Below are 17046 nucleotides of genomic sequence, written 5' to 3' on the forward strand. Positions count from 1 at the left end.
AAGAGCCGATTTTTGCCTACTTCACGAGGAACTTGGTGACAGCCTGAGAGCGGGGCAAAACCAGGAAACCAGCCGCAGCGTGCTGGTGAGGGCTGGAAATGAGAGATTCTCTGGGACACACCATTTCACTCCCAGGAAAACTGACGTGCCTTGCCAAACACCCCCAAAAAGGGTCAGTTCGGTGTAGCTCTCACAACCCGGCTACTCATGCTGCACTAAGCACAACTTCCCTGCGTGTTGGCAAACAAACCCCGGCCACCCGCAATGCCCACACCCCGCCTCGCCTCACAGCCACTCAGCTTTCCCACACCCAAGATGGCTCCACAATGGCTTCGCTCGGTGTTTAGTGCCCAATTCCAGCATGGCGGTACGCTTCCCACCAGCCGGAACTTGCCTCGCCCTTTCTCAAAATGGCAACCACCAACTTCATCCCGGGGGGGGGGTTTGCCCGTAAGTGCTGAAAATCTTCCTCTCCCTTCGCCTTTCCCTTTAGCAAAATGGCGGCGAAGGGCGCTCACGCCCCGCCTCCCCCGGTGATTGCCAGCTTGTGCTGTCACATGATGCGCGGAGCCGGGTAGTGGGGAGTTGCTGCAGGGACGGGGCGGCGCGACCGGGACGCTGTCGGCGGAGCGGAGCGGGTGCAATGGGGTGCGCGGCTCTGCTGTGGGGCTGGCTTCTGCTTGGCTGCAGCTGGGGCCCGGGGCTCCCCGGGGTCCGTGCCGCTCCGCTCACGACGGCCTCCTACGTGCTGGACGATGCCGGCGGGCTGGGCAGGCAGTTCGACGGGATCGGGGCTGTCAGCGGCGGCGGGGTGAGCGGCGCCGGCGGGCTCCCTCCGGTGCTAACGCCGTCCTCGGGGCGGCGGTTGCAATGGGCGCTTGGGCAGGGGCTTCCGTCAGCGGAGGTGTTTGGTGGCTTCGGTGGAGGCCGTCGAGGCTTCGGCGGAGCCTGGGCCAGGGCATGTCTCTGAGGAGGGCTATGAGGGGCTGGGGGGGCTCTGAGGGGAGCCGTGAGGGCTGGGAGAGGGGAGAACGCTGAGAGGAACCGAGAGGGCGAGGGGACGTGGGAGCCGTGGGGGCCCTGAGGGGAGCCGAGCGGGCAGCGGTCCTGGCTGCGAGGGGAGCTGGAGCCGGGCCCTGCCCTGTGCCTGTCCCCCGGCCAGCTGCGCGGTGGCTGGGTCTCATCAGGCTGCTTGGGGTGCTGAGGGCCAGCCGCCTCCTCGGTGCCCTTGGAGGAGAGCTACGCCAGGGTGGGTTTTTTTTTTTGGTTGGTTTTTTTTTGTTTTGTTTTGTTTTTTTTTTCCCTCTATTGTTGTTAGAGAGTTTTGCTAGCTGTTTGTCTCTTGAGTTTTGAAATGTTGGATGAGCAGTGGTGGCTTTGCTGTGGTCCAGCCAGCAGAGCCGTGAGACCCTGTGAGTTCTTGCCCGCTCTTGGACCTGCTGAGTTGCTTTCCTTGCTCTTTTGCCTGTGTTCCCTGTGAGCTCCCTCTGCCTTTGGTGTATGATGAGCCAAGGCAGGGAGATTCAAGTAGAAACAGAGAAATGGTGCTGGGAGGGAGCTGCATTTTGCTTGCGATAAGTCTGTGAGATCTCTTTGTTTCTCTGTTCTCTGGACTGTCTTTGCAGTAAATTGCAGGTGACCAGAGTACAAGGCAGTTGCAATCTACGAAACCAGAAATTCACGACTGAAGGTTAGAAAAGGGTTTTTGTAGGGTCTTAGCTGAGTTTCTGGTGCTGTAATTATTTTTGTAGGTTTATTGACTACGTGAAAGTCCTAGACTGACAAACTGGGATGGACTTGTTTTGTTTTCATATTTCCATGTTTTCTTTCCACTTTAGGCTACATCTAGACTCCTGGTGAACTACCAAGAACCTTACCGTTCCCAGATTTTAGATTATCTGTTCAAGGTAAAGTTGGTTTCACTGCTATAGTAATGTCTAATTTCATGCAGAATTTCTTATTGTGTAATGTTGGAACTCCTGTAGTATATTCAGTACTACTTGAAATTAGACAAAATCCCATCTTGTAAAGCATCTACTTTAATGTTGATTTTTATCAGAATCTTCATTTTTAGCTGTTGTTTTTGACAACTAGGACGTTGTTCAGGAGCCCGTTTCTTCAAATTATTATGAAAATGCCTTTTATGTTTTTACAATGTGTTTTAAAATTGTATTTTCAACATATTTTGATAATCCATATGGACTTAATGAGGATTAAATCGTTTTTTTTTTTGTGGCTAAAATGAGGGGTTTAGCTGTTCATAGCGATTGCAGGAGGGTCTTTGAGACAATTTTGATTTTTTTTGTTTGTTTTTTTTTGTTTGTTTGTTTGTTTTTGTTTTGGAGTACGGATAGATTCACATAATGTGAAAATGACTATGCAGACAGCATCATTTCAATAGCGTATCTATTCCAAACTGGTCTCAAATGTAAGTGCAGTCACCCTAGAAGGTGTGTGAATGTTATTGGTTTGTAAGCTGCTTTAGTTAGCAAGTGTAACCTGTGGAGTTACTCAACTTGATATATGGTAAGATTATTGCACTGGACAGTAATAACTTGTTTTGCTTTTGGCACTGTAAGTTACTCTGCTGGAAGAGGATGTCATGTCACTTTCAAGTAGTGTAATACAGGTGGCTGGAAGGGAATAATTTACTGTGTAGTTTAAGGAATTGTTTTTAAAGGGTAGAGTAACGCGTAATGTGTGACTAGAAGATCAAAACCTATCTTTTTTGGAAACCAAAGCTGTGTGTTACAAATATGAGTTTTCTGAGGGAATCAGTAGGCATGTGGTAAAAGAAAACCTAGCTGAGAAGTCAAGAATTTCAAAGAATTTTTGACATGTTCTTTCATCATAAGCTGTCATGAGATACCTGGGCGAGGTATACCTTGCCTCATTCTCCTTGTTTTTTGATGTCAGTCAGTTTCATGATGGGGATGGGAGAGCAGATGTGTTAGAAGTTTAAAATCAGAGATATCAGGAAGAGAAATGGTAAATTTGGAATATTTACTTCTTATTTAAAAACAAATTAAAAATTCCAAAACTTGTAAGCCAAGCAAACTATTGTCTATGCAGCATATTTTTTTTTTTTTTGATCAAACTGCATTCTCACATCTTAAAACTTTTTTTTTTTCTGTTGCTAAAATTATGCTTGGGGAATTCCATGGAAGAGGCCAGCTCATTAGTGGTTATTAAAATAATGATTAGTTGTAACTTGTGGCTTGAGCAACTCTTAAGCCACTAATGGCTGGAAGAACATACTAGCAGAAGGGTCACCTGTATGACCTTGAATTTTATATTCTGCTCCACCAGTCAGATGCCAGGGAAAGAGGATAGTGGATTTAGGTAGCCATTTGTTTTGCAATGTGGTGGTTTTTTTTTTCCTCTCTTGCCTTTCCAGCTGTAGTTAGCAGATTATTTCTGACTGTGATGGTTTAGCCAAAACCAGGACACTGACCCATAGGTATGTTCTTTCACCTGAGCAGTGCAACCCTTTACACCAAATAATAAATTATTTACAGAAATATTAACTTCAATAATTTGGTTTTTAAAAGAAAACAAATTTGACTTCTAATAACATTAAAAATACCCTTGTGTTCCTCATATAGACCATATTCTACTTTAAGAGCACTTCAATATTTTCTTAACCGTAACAAGTTTAAAATCTGCACGACTGGGGAGAAGTGTCGTTAATAGTGCAAGAGTTAGTGAAACCCACTGAACTGTTTCTCTTGCTTGATTTCCTTTTGAAGCAGATTTTGCATAAGCTCTCATTGCATTTGTAATAGATGTTTTAAAAAAAAAAAAAGTATTGAAGTTTCGGCATCCTCAAAATGATACACTTATTTATTTCATTCCTCTTGTTAACAGCAGGATTCTGCTTTTCTGTCTCATTTTTTTTCTAGCCAAATTTTGGTGCTTCTTTACATATCCTCAAAGTAGAGATTGGAGGTGATGGACAGTCAACAGGTATGGGTTTGTGAGCAGGGTTTAACTTCTTGTTGCAGTGATGCCGTAAGTAACACGTCCAGCGCATGTCACTTTAGCTGAAGCATGGAGATGCATTCTGTAATTGTGCGGAAGTTGCCGAAAAGCATAAGCAATGTCTGCTAACTTGTAGAAGAGAAATTTAGATTAACATTCTAGAGACTGTTCTCACTGTCATATAGTTAATAAGTTGCATTCTAGGGCGAATGAGGTTTTTTTTCCCACCCAAGATTAAGGAAGTTCTAGTAGCTTTCGAAATTGCAGAACATTTATCAAACACTAGTTTTGCAACACAAACTGTAAAATATGTAGGACTAGGTAGTTTATGTCTTAGAAGCGTGAAAATGCGAAGACGGCTGGTCAGAAGCAATTATGTTTCTTTGGTTTAATGAGCTGCTACGTTTTACTGGAGTGGCATTGTCTTACAGTAGGCACTGTTTTATTTTGCCTAGCCACAGTTGCAAATGAAAATGTCTTGGTGTAATTTGCCTAGCTGACTATATTTACATATAGGAGAAACTGTTTAGTAACTGCTTGTGATTGGAAGCTGAGAAGCAGTAACTAGACAACAGTTTGTATCTTTTTTTTTTTTTTTGCTTCTTTCCCCCCCAGAGGTAAGTCCTGCCAACGACAAGAATAGACTTAGAGCAGACTCACTTAACAAATACAAAGCATAGTGTCTGTCTCTGTGGCATTTTATATATATTTTTTTAAACTGCCTGTCTTTGTGTAATTAGATATTATTTTTCATACTTAAGAAAAATTTACATGGTGAAGAGTTATATATTGGCTTTAAGAGCTCCATATTTGGTCGATAAATTGCTGATTAGAGGAGAATGGAGTCGTCTGCATGCGTGCACAGACCTTCTCTTCAAACACTTGCTGCTGGCTAAGGAAAGTGTTATACTTGTGTGATGACTTCCCAGATTTTAGGAGGAGAACAATAAGATGCATATTTCTTATTGTACTAGACTGCAGCTCTTATCCTAACCTCAGAGGTGTGATCAGGAATCTAAGTTTGGAATTTAATTGTTGTTCTAAGCCTCTGACTTCCAAATAGTGAAGTGTTAGTAAGGTAAAAAAAAAAAAAATTGTATTTTCTGTAATGAAATGTCCAGTTTCAGCAGGCTTCATTAAAAAAAAAGTCACATCAGAAGAGCTTTCTGGAACAATTAGGCCTATAGTTTAGGGTAGGTGATTGTTATAGTTGTGCGCACAAGTTATTAATTTACTTCTGCGTGTAATGACTTCCCATGCAATGTTCATTCTTTCGCCTCTTTCTAGTTTTCGCCCCCTTCAAGTTTTCACCCCTTTCTAGGGGTGGTGGATGCCCCATCCCTGGAAACATTCCAGGCCAGGTTGGACGGGGCTCTGAGCAACCTGATCTTGCTCAGAGGTTGAAGATGTCCCTGGTCCTTGCAGGGGAGTTGGACTAGATGACCTTTAAAGGTCCCTTCCAACCCAAACTGTTCTATGATTCTGGTTTGTTTACCTTTGCCTGAGGGAATTCAGTGCATCGCCTTCAATTCCAAAAACTTCCTACGGTAACAGAACACTGTGGAAGTTATCTAGATCTTTCACTATAAAAATAATTAAAAAATAAATGTTTCTGTCACTAAAAAACTTCCTGGCAGTTCCCTTATTTTCTCTCCCTAGACTTGTTGTACACAGAAGAAACAAATGATAACCTTCTTCTGTTTGCTTTTTGGTTTAGATATAGCCTACTTCTATGAATGTGGTTTCCCCCACTCCTTCATTTAATGCTGTAGCTTTCCTAGTGGTTGCTGGGACCAAGATTGTTATATATTGAATATAGGTTCAGTATTATCATAGCTAGGGATAGAAAATGCCCAATAGCTAATCACATTCTGATGTTAAAAGCAGGCATAGTCCCTTAAAAATAAAAAAAAATACTGAATATATGTTAAGCTAATATGCTAAGAAAAATGGGTGGCAAGTTTTGCATGTTCCCTCCCACTTCTCATTTTGCTTTGAAATACATAACAAAGAATGTGTGAACCACATTGGGGATATGTGCTTGGGTACTATGGAACTGAGCAATACAGAAAACTCTATAATGTGTAACAGCTTATGACACAGAAGATAATTGTGAGCTATCTGTCTCTTTCCTTCCTAGATGGTACTGAACCCTCCCATATGCACTATGAAAATGATGAGAACTACTTCCGGGGCTATGAATGGTGGCTGATGAAAGAAGCTAAGAAGAGGAACCCCAAAATTAAACTGATCGGTAAATTGCTTCAAGCTTTAGAATTTAAATGCTTTCCCCCTCCTCTTAACTAAACAAGCTATGCAGTCTCTCACTCCGCCCACCCTCCAAGGGAATGGGGGAAAGATAATAAAACAAAAAGGCTCGAGTTTTGAGATAAGGACAGGGAGAGGTCATTGAAGTTACCAGTATGGGCAAAACAGACTCGACTTTGGGAAAACTATTTATTTGTTACAAATGAAACCAAAAGCAGGATAATGAAAGAGAGAAAAATAACAACTTCCCCTCTACCCCTCCCTCTTGTTGGGTTTAACTTAATTTCAACCATTTTTATCTTCTTCCCCTTGCTCCCCAAGCGGCACAGAGGGGAATAGGGAATGCGGGTTATGGTCGGTTCATCACATGTTGCTTTCTATCACTCCTTCCTCTGAGTTGGGCCCAAATGGCCACCCAGTGGGAGGCCAGAGGGTGAGGGCTGCAAGGCCCACAAGGCTCGTGCCTCCCTCTCTCTGTCCCCACTTCTGCTTCTTCACTTCTTCCTTTCCCCCCCCCCCCCCCCCTTAAATATGTTATCACTGAACATTCTGTCACCAGTGGGCTTGGTGGGTCCACCCTAGACCTGTCAGAGTCCACTGGACAAAAAGGAAACTTCTAGCAGCTTCTTGCAGAAGCTGCCACTGTAGCCCCCCACTAAACAAAAACAACACACCCTTAATTAGCATATTAATTTTAGTAGACAGGTGTTTTGATGTTGCAGTAGACAAAGTAATGTTTGATAAGCTTGCCGTGATGCAGCACTTAAACTTACTGTGTTTTACTTTATTACAGTGGCACAACATTCTTATGTTGTGCTACTGTAACAAGTAGCATAACAGGAATGTATGTAACAGGTAGCATAGGAGAAGAAATGACTCTAATCATTTGCTTGTATGAAGTAACAATGCGTAAGACTGTATCACAGCAATGAATGTAAATGATTTATCATGAGAGCTGAATTTCTTAATAATAGAGTAAAAAAATTGGGAGGGATAAAGTAAAATTACAGGAAGTATAGATCTGTAAATCTTACATGCACTCAATTCAATTATATGTTCTTGTTACAAATCCATCACGCCCTCCCCACTGTAGTTATGGTCTTCCAATTTGTCTTATGTATGTAGTTGAGTTGTAAGGGGACTTTCACGTCTCCCTGTTTTGATTGTGAGTTGTGTGTGTGCTGTGACAGTACAAATGTGGAACCCTACATTTTAATTTAAACACTTTACAAAATGTATTTCACATGAAACAAGGGAAGAAATCTATCAGTTGAAAAGTATCTAATCCCTTCTCTGCCAGGGACCAGGCTTTGCTGTATCCAGCCACAAGGCATGACTTGGTGCAGGATTTGCTGGTCAGGTTCTATTAGACAGGCACTGTGACAATAAGTAAGCTTACCATCTATGACTAATCGTGATTATTAATAGCCTCCCTCTTCTCTCAGATGAAGCTCTCAACACAGGAAGGGGAGTTTGCCTTTGAATTAGCCTATGGTGTCTTATACAAAGTCAGCTGAAAACTCAACAAGATCTGGTTATGTTAATTTGTTGTCCTTATTTAGTACAAGATCCAGTAAACAGCTGAGACTCAGAAATACTTTTTCATAATCCTAATCTTTCTTCCTCTGTTCTGATCAGATCATCACTTCTGAAATGTATATTCAAGAGAGTAACAATTTTTGGTGTTCAGTATTGATCCTTTATCTGAACTTTGTGATTTTTTGTTCTAAAACCTTTAGAATTAGAGCTAATACCACACAACTGAAAGATTGTATGTAGTCAGTTGTTCTCCAGTAATGAAGGCTTTCTAGCTTAAAAAAAACCAAAACAGCTGTTTATATGCTTAATCACAATTTATATTAGAGAGTACTCTCCAGTTAAGTAAGTTATGTTCCATTGTCTTCACGGGAACTATGTGAATTTGAAGTGAATATCTACTCCTTTGTTTTGGGTTGAACAAATTACAGCTTGCTGAGTAATTGAGTAATTGGCTTATTGAGTAATGTAGACCAGCCACTTATCTTATTCATGTATTTTTCTTCTCTCTTTCCAGGATTACCTTGGACATTTCCAGCATGGATAGGGAAGGGTGAAAACTGGCCATATGACTATCCAGATGTCACTGCTTACTATATTGTTTCTTGGATATTAGGAGCTAAACAATATCATGATTTGGACATTGACTATGTTGGGGTTAGTAAAGCAAAATCTCTTGTGTATTTTATCTATCTTCATTCCTAAGATCTTGGTCTTGTGTCTTGTGTCTTTCTTTTGATTACTGGAGGAGGGGGATGGGAACAGAAATTGTTTTGTAATTGCAGTTTTGGCTTTTTCTGTTGGAAAGGGAAAGGCAGAAGTTATCTTAGTATACAGTCTTTCTGCAATAATGGCCATTAAAGCAGAACCAGTGTACAATGGCTAATCTCCTGCCTTCCCAGTTCTAGAACAAAGTTACCAGAGAATTTAATAATTCTGAAATCTGTTTGAGTCTTGGGCTTGTCATTTTCTGCCTTATTTGTTCTGCTTGGATTTCAGGAGTTACTAGCTAACAAAAAGCATTAGTTATGACAGAGTTTGTGAAAGTCAGGTAACACAACTTCTTGGTATAAAATATGATTGCTGTTTTGTGCAAGGACGAAACAACTTCTTCCATTTTTACTTGCACTATTTATATTAGATAAAGGTGCATGTGTTACAGTCCATTATAACTACTGTGTTTTGTTACAGTGCGATATATTGAAGTAGTGAATGAATGCCTGAGAAAAATGTCATAATTTTGAGATGAGACAAGCAGACAATCTGGAAAAACACTTTTCAAGTTCATTATTTGACTGAGATTCAACTTTTTTTTTTTTCTTCTTCTGATTAAGGAAATGTGTGGCTAGGATTCCTCTAAAATCAGTCCTATACTTACTGAAACACTTAACAGTCCAAAAGAAGTGTTTTGATATGAGAGAGTTGTTTAACTGCAGAAAAGCTGAAAATCACTTCAGCAGTCCAGAGCAATGCTTCTGAAACTATGGTTTCCATCCCTCAAAGGAAGTCTGACCTTTCTGCTGTAATGTGGGAAGATATATCTCCTCTGGAATGCATCTCTGTTGATGTTGCTGACTAATTTTTCAGCTGTGTTGGTCTTACACTTTGGGTAACATAGTGATGCTACAGCAGTGCACTTTGGGGGGATAAGGAGAACAACTGCTGTAAATTTTCACGTTGCTATGCTCTTAGAGTAGAAGGTAAGTTCTGCACTTCATGTATTTGAGTAAGGTTTGGCTTCTGTGTTGTTGCTTCACAGTGACTGGTCTTCTGAATTCTGTACTTCTAAGAAAAGAGAATTTCTGCTTCTACAGGCAATGTGGTGACATTGCATGTTGTCTGATTTCTTTGTGGGTATAATCTGAAATACAGGAAAGCAGTGAGGTCTGTGAAGGCTCAGAAACCATCAGAACAATTTTAATGTTGTTCTGATTCTACAGTGTTAGCCTTTACTGCTATTTTGATTTATAGCATGTGTTTGATATATCATTATTTGTTTTATGATGAAATGAGCCTTTCAGTAAGTAACTCTTTGTCTCATTTCTGAAGTCACATATTAGCACTTATGGAAGGATACAGAAATGTCAACATCAAATGGATATATCCCACCTGGACATAACTGCTTGGGTAATTGTGGTTGGGTAATCTATGCCTCCTGTGGGATACTTTCACCTGTGCTGGTGAATGTGGTTAGAAAAAAAGAAAGCAAGAAGGTTTCTGACTATGCATTTTACTGTCCAGGGTATTTGGTAGAAAGGAAGATGGGCATTCCTGCTTTTGAATTTTGAGCTATGCTTAGCTTAAACACTCTTTCCATAAAAGTTGGAAAATCCAGAGCAACAGAAATGAGATCATTTTACACCTGTTTACTTAAGCTATGCTGGATCTCTCTTGTGTTCAAGTATGGATACAGTCCTGTGCAAATTAGAAAGAACTGTAAGTGTGATTGAGTAACCTCCTGAAACTGTAGGCAAGTATGTAACTTATTCTGACTCTCTTATGTGGATGTATGGCAACAGGGCCCATTCATTAGGTCCACACCTTGAAGCCACAATGTGTTTCTCGATGATTTCTAACAAACTGTAGACCGATTGGTAGTAATGTCATGTGTAACACTGCTGCCATTGTAGAGCTCAAGCAGCTCTAGTGTTCTTTTCCAAGAAGGCAATAAGTAGACCTTAGAGACAGATAAAAAGGCAATATTTTGAACTTTCATGCAGAATGTTCCTCTGAAAAGCTGATAAGAAAACCAACCAGAGCACTTTCCTCTAGCAAACTGAAGCCATAGAGTTCCTTAATGGGCTGTGTGATCTTACATATACATAAATAAAATTTTTCATTATGTGTTGACATATCCTGATATTTCTAAGTGGCTTTTTACTTTTCCTTTATAGATATGGAATGAAAGGGCATTTAGTAGCAAATATATTAAGGTATGTATTTTTTTCATATTTCTCTAATGTGGAATGTTAATTATCCTTGTTATCATATGTAAATAATTAGCTTTTCTGAATTTGCCTAGAAAAGGGACCTTAATCCCACAGCTACTTCACTTCCTGAACTCTCTTTATTGTAGCTGCAGGCATGGAATGCTAACAGGGTCAGATCTCTTGTGTGTCTGAAAATGTTATTTTGAACTGCAAGCGTGTCAGTGTATGCTAAATGTTTAATACCTCTACATTTTAACGAAAGCTCCAGTTGATGTTACTGAAATCATACAAAGTCATCATCTTTGTACTGACTTGGATGTAGTTATAAGTCCATGCAAATACACTGAAGTGTGACACAACAAGGTATCTTGCCACCTATGTCAAGGTGTCTTGTTTCTTTGGACGTGTTAAATAACAAAACTCTGGTGGATGTGTTGATACTGCAACTTTTGCTAGGGAAACTACTTAAATCCCTGTCTGAATTTGTTCAGTGAGCGTACTTAGAATCCTCTTAGAATATCGCATCTCAATGTGCGTTCAACACAAACCATAGCCTAACTTTTTATTAAGTTAGGAAATGAGTTCATAGGATGCCCTCTCTATTACAAAAACCCCTCAGGAACTGGAAGTTTTCTGTTCTATTTAGCCTCAGCCAATGTGGTTTCCAGGCTTTTCTTTTTCAAAGTGAAAAGTGGTTCACTAATCAGTTAAAGGCTAATGGAGAAATAAACTAAGGGTACCAGTAGTCTCCTAAAGGATAATCCTAATCATAGGTAGGTTATGCAGATAGGGGAGGAGGGAGAAAAGCACGTGTGTGTGGACTTAAAGTAGAAATCTCTAGTTGTTTAGTATGTATGTTATAGAAGCAAAATCAAACAACTGAAAACGCTTGTTTACAGACTGGAAAAAAACAATGCAAGTAAGATGGAAGATAAATAGTGAGTTGGTGTGGTTTTTTTTTGTTTTTTGTTTTTTTTTTTTTCTTGGAGCTGCAGGATTTATTTCTTCACTGACTAAATGTTATGTTGCTTGGAATGCCTATTTTCCTATATTACTGATTGGCTCTTTTTTAAAAACTGACTTTCTGGCTTTCTGTATATCTTGTAAGAAATGCAGTGTTCTGTTTGTTTGTTGTGTGTGGTTTTTTTGTTTTTTTTGTTTTTTTTTTTTTTTTTTTTTTTTTGTCATGTTGCCTGGGGGCCTCTTTATCTGTTTGTCTTGGCTTCCTAGTGTGCAGAGAAAGAATATGGAGAACAAATTGTTGAGTGTAGGTGGGGCATTCTACTTGTTATCTTCTTAAATGCTGTTGAATTGGAACTAAGCTTTTGGTTTCTAAAGCTAAATGTTTAGTTTAAAATTCGATCTTAAAATCGCAGAAATAGTTGCTGAAAAGTGTCAGCCTTCCCTCCACTGTATGTTAATTGATATAAGGCTTTTTATTTAACACCTATTTTACCATTCATTCTCTTACACTCTGCAGTGTCATGTGGCATCTATTCTCTAACCAGCACAATAGTTCTATTAGCAGTCTGCCATTTCGAAAAAGGTCTCTTTACTGAAGTGTGCTGTTGCACACCAAACATTTTCTGTAATGTCTGACAAATACATGACATAGATAAGCTCTTAGTTATCTTGCTAAGTTTTTACTTGTAAGAAGTCATTTTAGTTACTTCATCCACTAAGACACTAGTTATGCTTCCTATTAAATAGAAAAAAAATGAATAAAGAAATTAAGATTCTATTGCTTATAAATTCTTATTCAAGAAGATTGTATTCTTCCAATTACATTTTAAAATACTATCATCTTAAACCCTAAAATTTAAGGAGTATCTGTATATAAACATTAATACTGGGCAAGGGGGAACCATTCTGCATATGTTATTATGGAGTGTCTGCAGTTCTGTGTCCTTGGTACTTACTGTTCAACATGGAAGTTCTGCAGCCTTTCTAGTCATTTTGGCTTCTGAACTGTCTCTATGGTTAGGGAGTTTTTCCAAATGTCTAGCTAGCTAGAAAGCTTTAAATTGCAAGGACCTTACTGTGAGTATTTCTACCGTTATGAGTTTTTCTTCTGGTAATTTTTATGCTTCAAAGTCTTCAAGTAGCTGAACAGAACTTCTTTGCTACTTTTCTTCTTCTTAGTAAGTTTTGTGTCCTTTGAATCTAGGCTTTCATTGTCACCAACACTTGGACTTTGCTTTGAGTCCTCATTTGACTACATGTCAAAATAGAAGCGCTCCCTATACTCCTTCAAATTGCAGGAGGTCTATTACAGGAAATCGTTTAAGGATTCATGCCTACTCATCTTGAAATAGTTGGAAGAATCTTTCTTATGCATCATGCATACAGCACATAGTACACAATTTCTTTATATCCAAGATTGAAAAAAAGAATTTTAGACTGTGGACTGATGTCCTTTTTCAGATGCAGCTGTATGTGGAAGCTGCTGAAAAGACTTTATAATTTTTTTTTTTTAATTGAGTGTTCAGATAAAACATGCTTGTATCATACCAACCCTGTGTAAGCCTTGTTCATTCTTAACTGTTAGATTTGTGTGTATTTTGTCTAAGAAGTTCCACAGACAGATGTGAAACATTTGTTGTCTTTGACAGTGAAATAGTAAGGAGAGGCTGGAAAGAAAGAATAAGACTTGGTGTGTTTGAATTAAAAGTTGACTGTCCTCAGTTTTGTTATAAATATGCAATTCCAGTTTTATGCACTATGTTCTTGAAAATTAGTGAGACATATGAGAGCCAAGTAGTGGGTAAGGTTAAATATCAGGCACTTACACCATCAATTTTTTTTTTTTCTTGTTCAGTAAAATAGCCTGTGAAAATAATGCTTAGGTGCTCTTTACTGTAGAAAGACATATGTTTGGTAAAGATTTATATTCTTGTAGAGAACTGCATGGTTACAAGGTCTTTTCTGTTTTAAAACTTCAATCACTGTTTTCCCAATATGCTTTTTTGGGATCAGGTTAACTTCTACGTCTGATCACTTGTGGAGGTATGTCCACTTCCACATTCCAGCCAGTCGTAGTTTTTAGATCAACTTAATGTGACTGACTTTATCATAAATCCATTACTCCTATGTAATGAATTACATGCATGCAATGGATTGGAGTCAGTGTTTTGAGAGTGTTAGAGTGGAGTACATGTATGCACATGGGGTATCAAAAGTAATCCAAGTAATGACAAGCCTATTTTTGTGTAATGGCTATCTGAATGTCCTAGATAAACCTTCAGTGTTAAAAATACTTCCATTAACTTTGTCTTAATTGTCATTATGGCTTTCCTTTGGGAAGTGAGAACTTTTCTTATCCATCTTGTTTTGAAGACAAATGCTTCCACCGACGACTCCTAGAGTTCTTAAATTGTATTCAGTCTTAAAGTTCATGTTGCCTGGTTGATGAAGGCTGTACTTTAAGTGGTGTTATCTGTTATTAAGGTACTTCGACAATCTTTGGACAGACTGGGTCTAAGGAACGTTGGCATCATCGCTGCAGATGGAAATTGGAATATTTCAAAGGAGATGATAGTTGATCCCTATCTTAATGATGCTATTGAGGTAGTTGGGTAAGTGTGGGAGAAGGGAGCGTTTTTACACATTGCTTATTGCTTCATTTCTGTAAGTCTTCATCTCCATTTTGATAAGTCATATATTCTTATTTCATACTTCCTAGCCATTCCCAGTTTTATCATAATGTACAGTGGTGAGTGATTACTCTTTCATGTCTTCCTCTCTTCTTCCAGTTCAGTACATGTGTAAGGTAATCTTGCCACTCTTGCATAATTTCTTTCAGGTGTTCTTTTAGGAGCTATGTTTTATGCTTCTTATCGTAGGACTAGCAAATGTCAGGAGACTTCTAGCTAATCTGCACGTGCATCTTCAAAGTCAGAAGAACCTTAGGACTGAATTCTTGGTCTACAATTAATTTTAATTTCAGGTGAACTTGAACTTTCACACTAGACCTTATCACCCTGAGACTTTCCATGCTTGCAGCATTCCCTATTACACATCCTTTGCTTGAGATTTTTGTGGTCATGTCCTAAAGCTAGGAGTTTGTTTGTTGCTTATATCTGAGAACAAATAATATTAGAAGTGCACACACAGACAGTAAATTAGAAGTAAAAACAAGCATTGGAAGCTTGTTTTCTAACAATCTCAATTGTAGCAGCTGGGAATGCCCACTGTTGTAGTTGTAGCAAATGGCAACTTTATTGTTTGCCTGTACTCTTGCTCCATGATACGCTTTCTTACTACCTCGCTTCCATAAGCTTGTTTGATACTTTTTCTGCTAATATTACTTTCTTGGTAATCTCTGATTTCTCAAAACTGTAAATAGATTTTTAAAAATAATGTCAAGTTCCCAGTGGAAATGACCTATGTGTGTATAAATTGTTCACTTGTGTTGCACTTGTTGACTTGCTTACCTCTGTTACTAACCTCACTGTGATAAGAACATGCTTGTGGTCACTAGTGTACCATTTATTCTCATCTGTGTGTAAGGGAGTATGATATGCTTATAATTGTTTAACCTAATTTATCGTTCAAAGATCAGTTAAGCAGGGATTTTATAAAGAAACTGATTTAATTTGTGTCGAGCTTGTAGACCTGGAGACCTGGAAGTGGCTGCCTGAGAAATACCAATAGTAATGCCAGCATTGACTAACTCATTTGGTTTAAAAATTTCTAACTTTCTTATATTAGGCAAGACTTCAACCTCAGCAAGTTATAGTGTGTTAGGAAATGGTTTAGCTACAATTGCCATGCCAATGAAACTTGCAGAATTAATGCACTGAGCATGTATGGCTCTTATTTCTTTAAGAGCTTGACAGAATCAAGGCTAGGTGTACTTGGTTTTGTTTTTAGCCTTTAGGACCACAGACACATTTCAGATGTTCTTTAAGACAGAAGTTCTTTTTGTCAGGTTTTTCTTGAATTTATGGATTTTTCCCTTGCTCCCCCACCCCTGCTGATAACAAAAAAAAGAAGAGTTAGGAGAATGTTTCCTGTGCAGTGATGTTGTTATCTATAAAGAAATAAAGGTTAGTACAGAAGGAGAACACCATGTTTCTCAGCCAATGCTGACTTAAAGGCACCAACTGTCAAACAGGGTTCCTGCTGACCTAGAAAAAGATAATAGTATTTCGATGTTTGTCCTTCAAGTGCTCAAGTTGAGAGAGTTGCTTAAAGTACACTCTATCTGTATGTCTCTTAGATAACCATGTCTAGTTGTTTGCAAAATCTGCTAGTCAATCTGTTTTCCTAAATAGTCTTACATTGTTTTGTCAGAAATCTTTTCATGTACACTGTTCTGTAATCTCTTTTCAAGTATAACTCTCTCTGTGACTTCTTCTTATTTTGGAATAGAAACCTGGGATTAAATATATATTGTTTTATTTAGAAATTGTCAAGATAATTGAAATTGTTACTTTGGCATCCATCCACAAAAAGTAACTGACCTGTTCCTTTCTTTGTGTTTCCTTTACTTTTCTTTTTTCCTTTTTTTTTTTTTTTTTTCTTTTTCGCATCAGGTAATTTTTACCTGGATAGCATTTTATCCCTACCTAAAATACCATTTGCAATCTGAAGCATATGTAAGGTAGATTTAAGGTAAAGTTTTTATGTATGGTTTTTTCCCCTCTATTTGCTGTCTACTGGCTTGTGATTTGAAAGATGGAGGACTTCCTATTTTCTCATTAGAACGAAGGCTACCAAGCTGTTATCGTTCAGTGTGTTTCAGTTTCATTGGTTGAAAGAGTGGTCTTCCTGAACATATTGCTTGCCATCATTTCATATCAATGAGTTGCAGCACTTGCCATTGAAAAAAGGAATTTTGTTAGAAGAAAAACCTTTGTCTGCTACTAAATCAAATTGCTTACCCAGTATTCATAAAGTGACTTTTTTTTTTAAGTCTTATTTCTGGGGATGTTATCTGTAATTAGGTAGAATTATTGACTAACTTGATTTGCACAGGACTGCTGGAGGTCATCTTGTTGAACTTTCCTGCATCAAGCAGATGCAATTAGATCATGGTGCTGAGGCTTGTTCAGCTTTAATATCTTCCCAATCGCTTTGGGCAACTTATTCCGTGTATTTGACCATACTCGTACTCTTCTATTTTATTATTTTATTTTCTTTTAAATTCTTATACCTAACTGAATTTTTCATCATTCCACAGCATGTACTGTTGCAAAGGATTATTCTGTCCCAGATACAGGACTTCATGTTTGTATCTGTTGAACTTGAGATTCCTGTCAGCCTGATTTTCTTTCCAGTCCATTAGTTCCCTCTAAATAACGGCCCTCCTTTTCAGCATGTAACTGTT

At 38.9% G+C, this 17046-nt stretch overlaps 1 protein-coding gene across 3 annotated transcripts in view; it reads left to right on the top strand.

Moving 5' to 3' along the window:
* The first annotated feature begins 635 nt into the window (after positions 1 to 635).
* GALC (galactosylceramidase) overlaps positions 636 to 17046 on the top strand; it is a 36932-nt gene continuing 20521 nt past the window's right edge. For 2 of the 3 annotated variants that reach the window (XM_086748730.1, XM_086748733.1), the window contains exons 1-6: positions 636 to 811; positions 1839 to 1907; positions 3903 to 3966; positions 6122 to 6235; positions 8303 to 8442; positions 10680 to 10718. In XM_086748730.1, coding sequence (XP_086604856.1) covers positions 644 to 811; positions 1839 to 1907; positions 3903 to 3966; positions 6122 to 6235; positions 8303 to 8442; positions 10680 to 10718 — 594 coding nt within the window. In that variant the 5' untranslated portion in view covers positions 636 to 643. Of the gene's footprint in view, positions 812 to 1838; positions 1908 to 3902; positions 3967 to 6121; positions 6236 to 8302; positions 8443 to 10679; positions 10719 to 14162; positions 14291 to 17046 lie in introns of all 3 variants that reach the window. The other variant, XM_086748732.1, reaches the window with a different exon arrangement.

Source organism: Chlamydotis macqueenii, chromosome 5 (assembly GCF_036417535.1).
Source record: "Chlamydotis macqueenii isolate bChlMac1 chromosome 5, bChlMac1.mat, whole genome shotgun sequence".
Classification (NCBI taxonomy): Eukaryota; Metazoa; Chordata; class Aves; order Otidiformes; family Otididae; genus Chlamydotis; species Chlamydotis macqueenii.